At 37.7% G+C, this 17,975-nt stretch overlaps 1 protein-coding gene across 2 annotated transcripts in view; it reads right to left on the bottom strand.

The window, feature by feature from the left end:
• The window catches only part of LOC126272073 (CDK5 and ABL1 enzyme substrate 2), a 152,337-nt gene that overhangs the window by 52,875 nt on the left and 81,487 nt on the right, over window positions 1-17,975 (bottom strand). The window contains exons 5-6 of one of the 2 annotated variants that reach the window (XM_049974619.1): window positions 11,240-11,370; window positions 6,999-7,034 (exon numbers count right to left, since the gene is read on the bottom strand). In XM_049974619.1, the coding sequence (XP_049830576.1) occupies window positions 6,999-7,034; window positions 11,240-11,370 (167 nt within the window). The remainder of the gene's footprint in view (window positions 1-6,998; window positions 7,035-11,239; window positions 11,371-17,975) is intronic. The other variant, XM_049974620.1, reaches the window with a different exon arrangement.

Raw genomic sequence — 17,975 nt, 5'->3', positions numbered from 1 at the left:
AAGTGTACTTCTGTCGACAGCAGATGCTCCGTAGACTTTGCACACGCATATGTGAATATTCCTCACAGTTTCTTTCTCTGCAGTTGAGAAATTCAATGACAGCACATTGCTTGTAATACACATCACCTACAGACGCCTTTTTGAAACTGTCCTGTGGCTACGCTATCTGTTGCAAGTGATGGACACTTGGTGTGCTAACTCAGGAGACTTTAAATATAATGTTTTGCATTCACAGCATTGTTTCTGGCTAAGAAAAACGATGCGATGCATTACTTTCTGGTCAACCCTCGTACAAGGCTGATGACAATGGACTCTCTTACAGGATGCTTCCTTCAAAAACAGTAGCTGCCAAGAATGAGATGGAAGCTTTAGGGGACAAGCAACAGAAACAAGCATAATATTAATTGCATGTTGTAATGCAAATGGGAGTCAAACTACTACTCCTGGTGATTTGGAAACCACAACATCCATGCTGTTTTCGACACAGTGACATAAACACACTACTAGTGGTATATTGCACACAGAAAAAAGTATGGATGTACAGAAAATATAAGAGAATGGTTCCACAAAACATTTGTACCAGCAGTGAGAAGAGAGCTGAAGTCTAAAAGCTTCCACTGAAAGCTATCCTTATTATTGACAATGCACCCAGTCATTCTTCCAATGTGACACTGAAGTCCCCTGATTCAGCCCATGGACCAGGAAATTTTGGAGTCACTTCAACATCAAAATTAGCAAGCACTTCTTGTCGCCTTATTGAATGAATGTGAAGACGACTATGATGAACGTGTGGAAAGAAAACAGCTTACGTGACTTGTTTCCCAAGCAACAAAAGCATGGGATAAAGTGGAGAGCACTGTCTTAATGAAGAGCTGGAGAAAAGTGTGGCCATCCATTGATACAAAGTTGGGCCCAGTACTGAGCGACAGCGATGAGCCTGTCAATTCAGAATCATCAACTGCTGTTACTTTGTGCGCTGATATGTTCTACAAGCTTCCCAGAGCAGGATAAATTGATTATGAAGATGTTTCTAAGTGAATGAACCAGGAAAACTGTGAGACATGGAGACTTCTCACAATGCTGGTGCTGCAGTTGCAGATGGTCTTCCTGGAGTAGACTACACAACAGATAAATGCAGTGCCAATGTAACGCTTGTAAAGCAGTTGGATAATAAAGCATGTTGCCGTCACATATTATCATTGCAACAATTAAAAATTCGAGACACTTTTCGTAGTGAGTGAAACTACTGTATAATTATGTACACTCTCAAGGACAACATTTTCTTTGAAAATGAATCTATATTTGGATTTTGAAGTATATCCCCATGTTTTTATAATTGTATTTTTGGATTTAAAAAAGTATATCAGTTATGTTTTAAAATAAATGTCAGACAAAGTCACGAATATGCCACTTCCACTAATCTGGCATCTATATATCCAAGGAAGGGTTAGTATAAAGTATACTACTAAGTCAAAACAGAAACTTTAGTTTACAGTATGCAGCAATCAAATCATAAAAGATTTATACCTAAATGCTGTACCCTTCACAAAGGTAAAAAGAAAGTGCACATCTGTAACAACATCACAAAAATTCTTCAGACCTAATGTTTTCAGAAGATAATTAGCCAGCTCATGACCTCTGTGAATTTGGTTTGCACAGCACTGACATGACAATGCCCTCCAAATGTTTTATCTCATGTAGAAATACTAAATGACCTAAGTATGGCTGCAAATCACTCTCACTCTCTAGAAAACATGGTATGTTGCAAAAGATGACAATGCTTTTCTATTGTGACCATTAATGCCAAGATTATAAAGAATCTTAAAGCAATAACTGGACCAAATATAGTTAAAAACCAGTGCCACATTTATACTCCTCAAGAACTAAAATAGAAGTGAAGTTAACACGTAATTATCTTCTCGAAGTAAAACACATTGTGGTGAATGGAGCATATTGATAGGTGCCTGTCACAGGCTTCACAACTGGTACATACCCTCACCACAAAAGAAACCCATGTGCCACTGGGCAATGACCTCTTTGAAGCCAATGGGGTGGCCAGGAGGAATCATGCTATGGCCAGGTGGTACCTTTCACTGGCCTCAGAGTGTTGTCCCTTTCTGTCACTCTTCTTCCCATAGACATATTGCATACTAAACAGTGATCAGTAGCTGCAAAAGTACAGGTATCTTCCCATACGATTCCTACTTCAGCTCTTCTCAGCTGGTGCATTTATCAGGTCATTTCTCTAAATACAAATGTGGCAGGGCAGCCAACAGAGAAACACCGCCTGCTGTTGGAAACGGAGAAGGGAGCTCAGCACACTTTTGAGTATTTTTACTGCTGGAAACACATGCCAAATAGCTTCAAAGCCAGCCAAGAAGGCCAAGCATACAAACTTCATTGCATTTCAACATGTTATCCAATTTAGTGCTTTCAAGACGAAATTTAAGACATTGGTAAATATGCGTGGCAGAAATCAAACAATGGAAAATCCAGGATGAAATGTAAGAATATAAGAGAAGGAAAGTTGCTACTCACCATATAGCAGAGATGCCATTAATTGCCGAAAGCTATGATTGTGTGAATCTTTTCACACAATGATTCAGCATCTCCACTATATGGTGAGTAGCAACTTTCCAATCCCGGGAGCGGAAATGTGCGGATGGATATGTGTGTGTGTGTGTGTGCGAGTGTACACCTGTCCTTTTTTTCCCCTAAGGGAAGTCTTTCCGCTCCCGGGATTGGAATGACTCCTTACCCTCTCCCTTAAAACCCACATCCTTTCATTTTTCCCTCTCCTTCCCTCTTTCCTGACGAAGCAACTGCCAGTTGCGAAAGCTCGTAATTCTGTGTGTGTGTTTGTGTGTTTTGTTCATGTGCCTGTCTGCCGGCGCTTTCCTGCTTGGTAAGTCTTGGAATCTTTGTTTTTAATATATTTTTCCCATGTGGAAGTTTCTTTCTGTTTTATTCACACACACACACAAAGATTCCAAGACGTACCAAGCGGGAAAGCGCCGGTAGATAGGTACAATGAATAAAACACACACACAGAATTTCGAGCTTTCGCAACCGGCGGCTGCTTCGTCAGGAAAGAGGGAAGGAAAAATGAAAGGATGTGGGTTTTAAGGGAGAGGGTAAGGAGTCATTCCAATCCCGGGAGCGGAAAGATTTACCTTAGGGGGAAAAAGGATAGGTATATACTCGCGCATGAATATAAAGAGCTCAGGTGGAAACCGAGTTCTAATCAAAGAAGGGAAAGCAGAAAGATGGAAGGAGTATATAGAAGGTCTATACAAGGGTGATGTACTTGAGGACAATATTATGGAAATGGAAGAAGATGTAGATGATGACGAAATGGGTGCAAATTAACATTGTGAACATTAAAGCTAGGTTATACTATAAGTAATAAGAGGTTAGACTACACACTACAGAAGCAGGACTCAAATTAACAGAATACAGGATGTCTGAGCAAGGGTGTAACAGGTGCCCCAGATGTTGTCCCCAGCTCATAGTGAGTTTGAGTTTTTTCTGCCATCATTTTGATGTGCACAGTTAAATTTGAGTCACACTATCTTCCATAATCATATCTCATTAACATTGTTAAAGCTCACACGGAGCATATGGTAACAGAGGACAGAGTCCACTGACCTGTTTCCGGTTTAGAAACACTGGGTTTTGCCAAACAAAACAAAGCCACTACTAACTCAGTTCTCTGAGTAATTCTCAATTTTATAATCCAGAGGGTTATGAGTTATGTAATGCTACAGGTTTAAGCATTCTTATTCTGCTAGCAGTAAGTAACAAAGAGTTATAACATCACTCACAGTGAAATGGATAGAACTTTAGTTGAAAGCTGCACTCTTGTTTCTGACCAATGTTTCCTTATCTTTAAACAATCTGACAGTACAGAAAAACATTTTAAGTATACCAGAACAAGAATGAAATATGGACAATGTTTCAAGATTTACTGGTGTTGGGCCTAAATATTAGCACTTAGTGCTGCAAGTATCAGAAAAAGGTTTGGAAAATATATGAACTACATCTAGTTAACGTGTAAACATTGCCATTACATCCACTTCCAAAATCTGCAATCATATGGTATTTACTAAACTTATACATCTATTTAATATACACTGTCCAACAAAAAAGTTATGAAATTGATTTTATTCTTGGCGTGTAAGCAACATCAATGCAGTAACCATGGCGTTGGTTCGAATTAATGACTGTAAACAACAGATGTGCATGCAGCCAATCAGTTGTGAGCAGGTAATGTTAAGTAGTGGACATGTGGCCGTAGTGTGTCAAAGTAGTTGTGTCACATATCACAATGGAGCACTCCATCTCTAAATCAACTGTTTAAGACATTCTCTAGAATGTTTGGAAAAATAGAAAAATTGTATTAAAAGTTTGACCTGCACATTTTGAATCCAGAACAAAAACAATGTGTAGACATTTGCTGTGACTTGATTTAAATGCAAAAGACTGATAATTATTTTGTGGAAAGAATCATTACAGGTAAAAATACTTTGTGTTATCAATGCAAACCTAACACAAAATAACAAAGTGCAGAAACACACACAACAGGTCAATTCTCCGACAATATAGCCAACATTCAAGCCAATGTGATGTGCAAACTGAACAGCATCTCAAAGAATGATTTTTCTGATAGTTTCACATCACTGTATGAATGTTACCGGCTCTTTACTTACACGGAGAAAGATTATGTACAGCATCTCAAGCATTAAAATCACCATCTTCACTTTTCTCTATTATTTATTAATACAATCCTGAAAGTTTTTGGGTCCGGTAAGTTTGTATTGTCCGAGTTTTTCACAGCTGCAAACTGAACATGTTTTATCGTACAAATGTACACATACTATATTTCACATCTATATAACTGCATTCAAATTCTGGAAATGTCAGCTCTTTCTCTAAATTCACTAGAATTACTGCAGATTTTCCAATAAATATTGTTATGCATCTTCAGCATTAGCAGACTGAACCAACTATCTTACATCATGCGTCCCACTTTTTTTTGCATAGCAACAAAAAACAAATAACATTAATACACTACCTGATAAAAAAAGTGAAGTACCCAGAAGACACAGGCAGACGTCATTGTAACTTTGTACTGCACACACCGTTGGTGGGTATGTAGGTTATTAGAGGCAAAATTAAAATTCTCTATGGCAGGCAGAATGGCCACCAAAGAGCACGAATGTTTTCCATGTTTTGTGTTGTTAGCAGGTCTGGTAGGGTCTATGAGGGATGCAAACAGCATCAGATACAGAGTGATCACTCTGAAAGACATTTAGATGCCATTCAATTGTGTGGGACGAAGTTATCAGCACCTAACAGTACGAAAGGTGCCTCACTGTGGGTCTCGATCTGGCCGGGTGGTCAGATTGTACAATATAAAAGTTTGTGGTGCATTTAGATGTGACAGCAGCCAAACTTTTGACTGCACGGGAACTTGAGGGCAGGCATACTTGTCATCAAGGTTCTAGTCAAGCACTTCTAACTACTGTAAGGGAGATTCACCGTAATGTGCATCTAGCACTTTGTAACACCTTCACATCAGTGCCTGCCATCTGAGAACAAGTAGGCTCCCTGCAACATTCTGTGTCATCCTGCTCCACTGGTTGGAGATAAAAGCAGATGGACTGAAGAACTACCATCTCATGCATAGGCTGCCACTGAACACCACAGCACAAATGGCTGTGTTTGCATTGGTGTTGTGGCCAGATAGCATGGACTGCCGACGAGTGGTGACTGACTGCCTTCAGTGATGAGAATTGCATTTCTGCACTACCCTGGACAATCACTGTCGTCAAGTACGGCGGCAACCTGGGGAGAGGTCCAAATCTTCTGGTGATTTGGAGAGAAATAGCAGTGTCACTCCTGGTGTCACGGTGCTTCAGAAGGATATGCAACAGTTTTATGACATCCTGCCCAGCCAAATCAATGTACGCATTCAGGTCAGAGGGAGTGCAGTGTCATACTGCCACACTCTTTGCAAATTTGACCCAGTTATGTAAGCTCTGGAATTACATCAAATACCCTCTTCAAGCCGTAAAGTTTCACTATTTTCTCCTCTCCATCTGTGTGCTTCACTTTTTTTTGTCAGGGAGTGTATTTTACCAGTACTATGCGTACTAGGGTACGGCAACCACATTGCTGAGAGTATGATCACAAAGGTTGTAAGCATGTACACCCAATTTTGTGTGCATGCAACATACATTTTCTCCCAGACCCACACTTCTATCTGAACGTGTGCTACAAAATAAAATAACCACAAAATAATAATTTTCTGCACACCATGCACCAACAGTAAAATACTTCGCTACTTTTCTTTTCACAGGATCATGAATGGTGATGAACTATTAAGGAACAACAATACAATACTTTATATGACACGCATTGTGCTTATTTTACTTGACAATATTAAACATATGCTGACAATCTGAAACACCTACAGTAATCTAATGAAATTATTATTGAAAATAACACTGAAGTACTTCTTTCAAGCTTGCAATTCGAGCAGTATGCTAACAATACTATTGTTGTATGGCTCGTATGGAAGATATCATTTCAATTATTTGTTGTGTGTGATGAGCTTTTTTCATCTCTGGCAAAATACTGTTCACCATACAGAAGAGCATTTGAAGCAAGCAACTGAAAGAGAGGACTGCATCAAAACTTATTCAAGACAGGGTTAGTCAAGAAAGATTCTTTTTAAGAAAGCAAGCACTGAATCTGTGGTGATCAACAGCTATATAAATACTTTAATATGTTTATATAAATGAAGGTCAGAGTTCCAGAATATCCATGTATTAGTGTTATGTGCATTGACTTTCCTTCACCATAAAGTACAGATAGTGAAACCCCAGAACATTCACTGGACAGCATTTTTCTACAAATAAAACTACATAATCAACTACTACAACAGCAAGATTTTCTACAAAATACAGAAGTTATTATACATATGCGTTTTTTACCATTTGTGATCCATATGCCACGTTAAGACTTTTGTCCTGCAATAAAAATGTAAAACAATTGAAAAAATAAAAATAGGGGTTCAAATTATTTCATTAAAAAAATTTGGTACAAGTTCAGATCATGTTCTATGTATTTACCATGCATGCACGTATTGTGTTTAGCTCAGATAATGTACTGATAGTGATACTTTTCAGGCCTGTTGAATGTAACGGTACATGAGCATCAGAGCGAAGTCATCACAAGGCAAAATGTTCAAAATCAAATATGGAGGAGCCAATAAGGGTAACACAGATGAAATATCTGCTTATTATAGTTTACAACTAACAATAAAGTAGCCAACTCTTATTAGAAGTTAACAATGCACAAATTTTTTGAATAGAAGGTTGTGCACTATTAATATCTGCTATGAACCAGAAGTGCAACTGAATGAGAGGTAATTCATCCAACATACTGAAGGTTATTGGTGTATGTTTAAAACATGTAGATGTTCCGAGGCCGTGGACAGTTTAATGTAGGGACAAAAACTCCAGACAGCATAACGTATGGCCTACAATAGTAAAAAATACTGAGAATACAGACTACCGTGTTCATTAATTAGATGGTTTATAGCTGACAGAATCAGAATAAACAGATTTAATTTTATTGTAACACAAAAAGAAAACTAGCATATTATAAAGCCAGCACAATACCCTGCTCTTCCATAAACATAATACTTAAGAATGGTTTTCATGTTACTAGGCTTTTAGAGTGTTATAAACATTGTCCTGAAACATTTCACTGCAACAAATGAACCATAAGATATTTTTGTTGCTTTGAGGAATTTTTCAAATGCAAATAATTCCATAAAATTGGTTTTCTCCAGTATCCCAATAAATTGCAATAGTATTTGTTGTAGAATCACAGTATCAAAGAATTTTGAAGTGACTTCAATTCAACCACCAACAGCTTTATCAAAATAGCAAATGAATGGTAACTTCTCAATAAAATTGTTTAAAACAGCTGTTACACCAAAGCCAAATCTAATGCCAAACATAATGGTGTAGTGCATGAGAAATACTTGGTCAATGATCTGAACCTTTACCAAATAATTTGATTAAAATTTATAAAAGCTTTCCAAAAAGAGAAGCACAAAATTTCATCAAACAACAAGAGAAATGATACACATTAATTATTAAGAAAACTACAGGAAATAACCCTATAACTTATGCTTTGGTAATGTTAAACCAAATCCTCAGGTATTTGAAACACACCATTTCTTGTTTCCATGTCCTTCCCTACCACATTAACTTCCAAAAGGAAGAACCAATCTTCTTCCATGGATCATTAAAATTCCTTTACATGCGGAAGGGAGTAATATACTCTAGACATCATTGATGCAGTTGTTACTACTTCTGTGGAATCACCAAGAGTGATTACCAATACAAAGAAATTACTTCTGGTGTTTCACCTGCATGTTGGAAAATATTAATAAACAACTATTAGCTCCACTTTCTATGATGATACAACACAAAGCGACTTCCCCTGAGAGGATATATTACAGACAAACAGGGAAGAGGAGGAAACAGAGGGGAACTTATGATGGTAGTGGGAATGGAGGAAAAATTTGAAGTGATTTATGTTTCCACTTCCATCAGCATCCATTTACTACCACAGTTACCCCACTATATATTATTACAAAAATTTGTAGGTTTTTCACCTTAAAAAACTACCCCTTCCTTCTTGTTTTCATTTTGTCTAGCATTGTATATTGTGCTTATAATTTCTAATTAGAATTTTTTGTGACTCATTTTCTTCACACATCCATATGATACCATTTTAATGTGCGTGTTTGTGTAGCCGTAACCTATAATAACAGATGATACCATTTTTGTTTGTCTCACTGTCTCATTTTGACCACATATTAGAAACAACCATTAGTAGCTTTCCTCTCCATTTCAAATGTTCTCATAATTACCACTATTTTTGTAAAATTCTATTAAACTGAGTTTCATTTTGTGCTCTGATTTTCATTGTAGAGGATGGTTGTTTCAGAATGAAGGTAATATTTAACCCTCTTTTTACAGTTTAGAATTTCCTCTTCAATAATCTTTGGCATGTGCTTGTAATACTTTAGTTTAATGATTTCACTACGTTGTCTTGGGTTTTCTTGTCTATACTTACTTCCATTTTGTTGCTTATCTTACACTTTTGATCAGTCACCAATATAAAAGCATATTTATGATTTCCGACAAGATCATCCAAAGGGCTCCATAAATTCAAGAGTAACAGTAAGTCTTCCCTTAAGACAATTTTTGATTTGCTGTTTGACCACAGCAGGAAGACCAATCGTGCTGCTGCTGACAGTAATGGAGAATGTGATGCCAGTTGATTTCCACTTATTTCTATTTATGTCAACGTTAACCAGCAAAAGCACTGTGTGCATTATAACAATCATTAATTGTATACTGTGCACTGTTTTATCTTTTCTCTTCAAGGTTTTTTCATCATCAGGTTTTAACATGAGTGAAGGCACCATTTATTCTTGACTCACCATAAGGTTTATCCACCTCGCCAACTCAAAAATGGAGGATACCAGTAATCTGCATTGGTGACAAGAAAATGATGCAGAATGTATTGGAGAGAGAGAGAGAGAGAGAGAGAGAGAGAGAGAGAGAGAGAGAGAGAATGAATATGCTACTACTTACGCAGTGAGACATGGCCTGGAGTGACAATTTCACATTTCATGACCTGTACATGTACACAGATGGGATTAGTGATCTTGAATGAAGTGACTTTCTTGAAATTTTTATTTCATTTGTTCTACTGTATGTTTCAATAAATAAATAAATAAATAAATAAATAAATAAAAGAACAGTCATTGGCCTTTCATTCATGGTGTTACAAGCTTCACCTGTCCCCCAGCCCCCCCCCCCCCCCTCTCTAAATAATACACACAATTTGTAGCTGTAAGTATCTTCATTCAACATATTAATTAATAAGTTGATTTCAGTTATGACCAGTGGAAACATTTAGAAAATGACTGTTACTTCCATGTGTCACTTGTGTTTTCAGAAAAGTAGATAACAAAGAATATGATGCCAGTATTACATGACAAAATCATTGTTACTACCCTACACACTGCTACCCTCCCCACAGCAGTCTATTTGCAGGATGAGGTATGCTTGTTTCCTGTGGTGAGAGCCATCATGCAGAGAGTATTACATCTTGTACACATTGCATTTAATGCCTGCGAATTGCCAGATTCTTTTTGCACCGGTTGACCAATTAAATTAATTTCCTTCATCCTGTGATCACAATGGTTTCCACGACTGCTTCCTCTGTTATTATTCATCACCCCAATTCACACAATCTACAGCTTGTGGTACTGAAGTCATCTTTTGATTTGTTTATCAACACTGCAGAGAATTTGCATTTCATTGGGCAGCGTAATATAGTGAGCTGTGAATATATGCAATGAATAGACTTTTTTCATGCAAGTAATTAAACTGTGCGATGCAACTATGACAAATATCATCAGTCTACAATTTTCACTGTAACATCAACATCAGGTTAGTACATTCATATTTTCCGAGGAGTCACGCACAATGACTATGAGTCAAGTAATAAGTGGATTGCATGGCATGAATGATCAGGAGTCTCAAATACAAAGAAGTTGTCAATCACACAGTAGAAACAACCCCTCAACAGTTTCATTTGTGATTACAGATGGATTTACATCTTAAAATGACCCATGTGAGTAAATATGGATAAGAATGTTATAATAGAATTCATTGAGAACCAGAACGTTAAATATTGTTAGGAGAAGCAATGAATTATTCGACAAGAAAACCATCACACAATTAATAGTAACTCACTTTAGTGCACAGCCTTCTTGGGAAATATCTCAACCGTTACCAAACACAACACACTCAGCTGCCATGCCAGAGTAGATTACAACCTCTTTGATTCATCGACTCCAGATCAATTTTGCACTGCTGTCCAATCACTGCTAGACATGTAGCAAAAGTGGAGAGATGATAAAAATTGTCTCTACTATCCAAGTTTTGTTAGTTTTAGCCAAACAATGCAGAACAGTGATGAAACACACTTAACACATCAACAACACAGGCCAGTGTATCTCTGAACATCCAATAAGAATGTGATCTAAATACATATATATGGCTGTGGAATATTGTCCATTTCCATAATTCTCTTTTGAAGAATTTAATTTTTATGCTTCCATATAATGTGGTATTCATACCGTGCAATAACATGTCTTGAACTTCCATGAGGACCATGAGTCAAATCTGCCATCTCACCATCCATCCCAAAATGTTTACGGTCACGAAAGGAGTGTCTAGATGGAACCAGCAAAGCACCATATGATATTTCCTATAAACAGTACATATAAAACATCTCAGTCATCATACACAATATATGAAACAGCAACAACAAAACTCTTTTTACTAACAAGAAAGTGAAACTAACATTTTTGAAGAAATATTGGTGGCATTTCATATAAAAACATTATTACAAATTAATTTACATCTATATTTACACACATACTCTGCAAGGAACCATATGGTTTGTGCGTAATGTACCTTGTACTACTGTCAGTCATTATCTTTCCTGACCCAGGTGAAAAGAAGCGAGGGAAAAACAACTGTCTATATCCATATGAGCCCCAGTTTCAGTTACCTAGTTTTTGCTGCCCTTACACGAGAGACGTGCTGGCTGCAGTAGGATCATTCTGCAGTATATTGGAACTGGAGGTTGTCTAAACTTTCTTAATAGCATTTTATGAAAAGAATACCTTCGCCCTGCAGGGACTTCCAACTAAGTTAACCCACAATTTATGTAATATGCACTTTGGCTGAACTTCCTGGTAACAAATCGAGCAGCACGCTTCTGAATCACTTCAATGTCATACTTTAATTTGATCTGGTGGGAATCTCTTACACTCAAGATGCATCCAGGAAAGGAGCTCAAACATTCTTTGCACTACACTTTCCTAGAATTCTCTCAATAAACCAAAATTGACCATTCACCTTCCCTACAACTGACCTGACATGTTCGTTCGTTCGTTCCAAGTCACTTTGCAGCATTATGCCTAGATACTTAACCTACAAGACTGAATTGAGAAGTACTGTATCCAAACATTTTTTCTACTCACCTACATCAGTGTACATTTTTCCACATTTCGAGGCAGCTTCCATTGATCACACCAAAAAGAAATTCTGCCCAAGCCTTTCTGTATCCTCTCCAAAACTCACTGAATGGTGACTCTTTCCCATACTCCATAGCGTGTTCAGCAAACAGTCACAGATTGCTGCTCGTGCTGTCCAACAGATAGTTTATGTATACAGAGGATAAGACCAGTCCTCGAATTCTTCCACGAGATACTCCTACAGATACATTTTTCTCTGATGAGCACTTGCCAAGCAGGACAACATACTGGGTTCTGGCAAAGTGTCAAAGGCTTCCCGGAAATCTAATAATATGGGATCTGCCTGTCGACGCTCACTCACGGTATCCAGGATACTGTGTGAGAAAGTGGCAAACTGAATTTTGCAAGAGCAATGACTTCTAAATCTGTGTTGTTTTGTGAAAAGTAGCTTCTCTCTCTCTCAAGTAAATTTATTATAGTGGAACTAAGAATATGCTCAAAACTTCTGCTGCCTACTGTTATTGAGGATACTAGTCTGTAATTTTGCAGGCCTGTTCTTTTTCCTTTCTTTTATACATGAGTCAGCCGCGCTTTTTTCTAGTCTGTTGGGAATTTTCACTGGATGAGATACTTGCAACACATAAATGCAAGCTAAGTATGGGACCAAAGTCTCTGTAAAACTGAATGAGGACTCCATTTGAAACTGGCAACTTATTTGTTTTCATCTCTTCCATCATTTTTCAGTCTCAGGAATATCTGATTCTATGTCCTCCATATGGGAGTGTATGTAGCAGTTATATGGTGGCATGTCTGTATGACCCTTCCGTGCAAATAAATTTTTCAATGTGAATCCACAGCAGAATTGCTTACAGGTGAATTGAACAGAAGCCTTCAACCCTTTTAGCGATTGTACGTAGGACCAGAATTTTCTGAGGTAAGATATTTAGATAATGAATGAAGGAGAAACTAGTAAGCTCTGTGCATCCAACCTTTGTGTCAGCATCTCTGTGTTCTTTTTTAAAGCAAGTGTGCAACAATCTCTGTTTTCACAGTATTTTCCCAATGTTGTTATAAAAATAGTGGGTTGTTCCTGGACTCAATTCACTTGCTCGGCACATATTTCTCCAGTGTGACTTTACAATCAGTTTAAACTCTGCCCATAATTTCTCGAAGTCCTTTCATTGACTAAGTAGGATTATAACTGCTTTTCTGCTCTTTCCACCATAAAGACACTCTTAGCCTTCTTGAAAGTTTTAATGACTTTAGTAACCATCGGGCAAGATAACATCATGATCACTAATCATTGTTTCTATACAGATACTGTCGATAAGGTCAGGCCTGTCTGTAGTTATGAGGTCTAAAATGTTTCCATTACATGTGGGAGACAGTTTTCGGAGAAATCTTACAGACCTTTCTTGGAAGACTGTCTTGTCCATACAACCAGCAACAAATTAACAGGCGTCCCAATCTTTAGTTGGTTGGTTTAAAATTGCCTATGATACAATTTTCATGATAAAGATACTTCCACACTACTAAGCATATATTTTCTTTGAACAATTCAACAACTGTTAAAGCGGAATCAGGTAGGTGGTAAAAACGTGATGATTAATTTGAGTTCACCGAGACTGGTTATTTTCATCCAGATAAAGTAAAATCCCTCGTAGCCAAACTTGGTTTTACAAACTCCCAGGTTATCCAAAATGCTTCCAAAAGTTGCAGATCCAAACATAACACCGTACTCTACAGAAGTAATTCGAGGGTGAGAGTGTGTTGGGCTATTGTTAGCAAAGAGACACGATTGGCTGAACTTCTTGTTTCCCCAGCAACCAAATCACCAGTCCAAATATAGCTACACTGCCAACAACAGAGCATTCAAGCAGTTGGGTCCTCCTGTGTGTGTATTTTAATGCTATTGCAATTGAATTATGCGGAAGTGTAATTTTGCCGATATTTTAACTGTTGTCAAAAAGTTGTAAAATAAATAAATAAATAAATAAAGAAGAAGTAGTTTTCAATAACCTATTGCACTTAATTATAGAGGTGGTATTTCTACATTTCAGAATGAGTTGAGACTAAATCTGAATTTGAAAATGCCTCATAGATATTGCTGAAAACATCCAACTTTGATAAAGCAGGGGAAGCTCTTTCGTTCATCCATCAATGAGAAGAAGGCACACCTTTAACCTGACTGATACTGCGAGAAAAAACTAAAATCTTAACTGTCTTGCTAGGTGAGGAAGGAAAGAGTGTTTCTTTTCCATGGAGAAAAGTTATTTGTAGTCCAAGACAGAGTTTAAGTTTACACTGAAAGCTATACTAATGCCTGAACTTCCTAAGCAAATTAAACTGGTATTAATTTCATAATATTACCTACAAAACCTTTAGCTTCCTCAGAAAAAAAACCTGTCCCAGAACACAAAATGAAAAAAAGAAAAGATAAGTCTTAGTTTGGCATCAGAAGCTCCTTGAACACACAGAATAGAGGACTCCAACATGTATTACGAGGTTGAAAATAATCTTGAGCCTTTGAGGATGTTGCCAAAATGTGTTACCAGTTTTTTATGGATTCCAAAAAAGTTCTTGTATGTCTAGGGAACTGTCACCTAAATTAAAGAATTTGTTATCTTTCAGAGATCTACTGGGTACAGAATAACACAGATATCAGATCACATGTGTTGTTAGTTTACGTCACCCTAAGATCTGTTGAACAAGGCAGTGAGTCAATGCTCGCTGGTATCCTTCTAATGAAAAAGATTGGGAGGGGGAACATCAGTGCTTGAAAACATTCAAGGAGACACAAGAACGAACAAAAATTACTAAGTTTTTTGAATGAGTAATTCATATGCAACAAACTATTAGGCAGTAGTAGTAGTAGTAGTAGTAGTAGTAGTAGTTAATGTCTTCATTCCTGAGACTCGTTTGATGCAGCTCTCAATGCTACTCTACCCTGTGCAAGCTGCTTCATCTCTCAGTACCTACCGCAACCTACATCCTTCTGAATCTGCTTAGTGTATTCATCTCTTGGTCTCCCTCTACGATTTTTACCCTCCACGCTGCCCTCCAATACTAAATTGGTGATCCCTTGATGCCTCAGAACATGTCCTACCAACCGATCCCTTCTTCTAGGCAAGTTGTGCCACAAACTTCTCTTCTCTCCAATCCTATTCAATACTTCCTCATTAGTTATGTGATCTACCCATCTAATCTTCAGCATTCTTCTGTAGCACCACATTTTGAAAGCTTTTATTCTCTTCTTGTCCAAACTATTTATCATCCATGTTTCACTTCCGTACATGGCTACACTCCATACGAATACTTTCAAAAATGACTTCCTGACACTAAAATCTACACTCGATGTTAACACATTTCTCTTCTTCAGAAACGCTTTCCTTGCCATTGCCAGTCTACATTTTATATCCTCTCTATTTCGACCGTCATCAGTTATTTTCCTCCCCAAATAGCAAAACTCCTTTACTACTTTAAGTGTCTCATTTCCTAATCTAATTCCCTTAGCATCACCAGACTTAATTCGACTACATTCCATTATCCTCGTTTTGCTTTTGTTGATGTTCATCTTATATCCTCCTTTCAAGACAATATCCATTCCATTCAACTGCTCTTCCAAATCCTTTGCTGTCTCTGACGGAATTACAATGTCATCGGCAAACCTCAAAGTTTTTATTTCTTCTCCATGTATTTTAATACTTACTCGGAATTTTTGTTTTGTTTCCTTCACTGCTTGCTCAATATACAGGTTGAATAACATCGGGGAGAGACTACAACCCTGTCACACTCCCTTCCCAATCACTGCTTTCCTTTCATGCCCCTCGACTCTTATAACTGCCATCTGGTTTCTGTACAAATTGTAAATAACCTTTTGCTCCCTGTATTTTACCCCTGCCACCTTCAGAATTTGAAAGAGAGTATTTAAGTCAACATTGTCAAAATCTTTCTCCAAGTCTACGAATGCTAGAAACGTAGGTTTGCCCTTCCTTAATCTATCTTCTAAGATAAGTCGTAGGGTCAGTATTGCCTCACATGTTCCAACATTTCTACGAAATCCAAACTGATCTTCCCCGAGGTCGGCTTCAACTAGTTTTTCCATTCATCTGTAAAGAATTTGCATTAGTATTTTGCAGCTGTGACTTATTAAACCGATAGTTCGGTAATTTTCACATCTGTCAACACCGGCTTTCTTTGGGATTTGGATTATTATATTCTTCTTGAAGTCTGAGGGTATTTCGACTGTTTCATACATCTTGCTCACCAGATGGTAGAGTTTTGTCAGAACTGGCTCTTCCAAGGCCGTCAGTAGTTCCAATGGAATGTTGTCTACTCCCGGAGCCTTGTTTCCACTCAGGTCTTTCAATGCTCTGTCAAACTCTTCACGCAGTATTGTATCTCCCATTTCATCATCATCTACATCTTCTTCCATTTCCATAATATTGTCCTCAAGTACATCACCCTTGTATAGACCTTCTATATACTCCTTCCACCTTTCTGCTTTCCCTTCTTTGATTAGAACTCGGTTTCCACCTGAGCTCTTTATATTAATGCAAGTGGTTCTCTTTTCTCCAAAGGTCTCTTTAATTTTCCTGTAGGCAGTATCTATCTTCCCCCTCATGAGATAAGACTCTACATCCTTACATTTGTTCTCTAGCCATGCCTGCTTAGCCGTTTTGCACTTCCTGTCGATCTCATTTTTGAGATGTTTGTATTCCTTTTTGCCTGCTTCATTTACTGCAATTTTGTATTTTCTCCTTTCATAAATTAAATTCAATATATCTTCTGTTACCCAAGGATTTCTACTAGCTCTCATCTTTTTACCTACTTGATCCTCTGCTGCCTTCACTACTTCATCCATCAGAGCTATCCATTCTTCTTCTACTTTATTTCTTTCCCCCATTCCTGTCAATCGTTCCCTTATGCTCTCCGTGAAACTCTGTACAACCTCTGGTTTAGTCAGTTTATCCAGTTCCCATCTCCCTAAATTCCCACCTTTTTGCAGTTTCTTCAGTTTTAATGTACAGATCATAACCAATAGATTGTGGTCAGAGTCCACATCTGCCCATGGAAATGTCTTACAATTTAAAGCCTGGTTCCTAAATCTCTGTCTTACCATTATATAATCTATCTGAAACCTGTCAGTATATCCAGGCTTCTTCCATGTATACAACCTTCTTTTATGATTCTTGAACCAAGTGTTAGCTATGATTAAGTTGTGCTCTGTGCAAAATTCTACCAGGCGGCTTCCTCGTTCATTTCTTAGCCCCAATCCATATTCACCTACTACGTTTCCTTCTCTCCCTTTTCCTACTACTGAATTCCAGTTACCCGTGACTATTAAATTTTCTTCTCCCTTCACTATCTGAATAATTTTTTTTATTTCATCATACATTTCTTCAATTTCTTCGTCATCCGCACAGCTAGTTGGCATATCAACTTGTACTACTGTAGTAGGTGTGGGCTTCGTATCTATCTTGGCCACAATAATGCGTTCACTATGCTGTTTGTAGTAGCTTACCCGCAAACCTATTTTTTTATTCATTATTAAACTTACTCCTGCATTACCCCTATTTGATTTTGTGTTTATAACCCTATAGTCACCTGACCAGAAGTCTTGTTCCTCCTGCCACCGAACTTCACTAATTCCCACTATATCTAGCTTTAACCTATCCATTTCCCTTTTAAAATTTTCTGACCTACCTGCCCTATTAAGGGATCTGACATTCCACGCTCCGATCTGTAGAATGCCAGTTTTATTTCACCTGATAACGACATCCTCCTGAGTAGTCCCCGCCCGGAGATCCGAATGGGGGACTATTTTACC

Source organism: Schistocerca gregaria, chromosome 5 (genome assembly GCF_023897955.1).
Source record: "Schistocerca gregaria isolate iqSchGreg1 chromosome 5, iqSchGreg1.2, whole genome shotgun sequence".
Lineage (NCBI taxonomy): Eukaryota > Metazoa > Arthropoda > Insecta > Orthoptera > Acrididae > Schistocerca > Schistocerca gregaria.
This window is presented reverse-complemented; position numbering and strand designations above follow the sequence as displayed.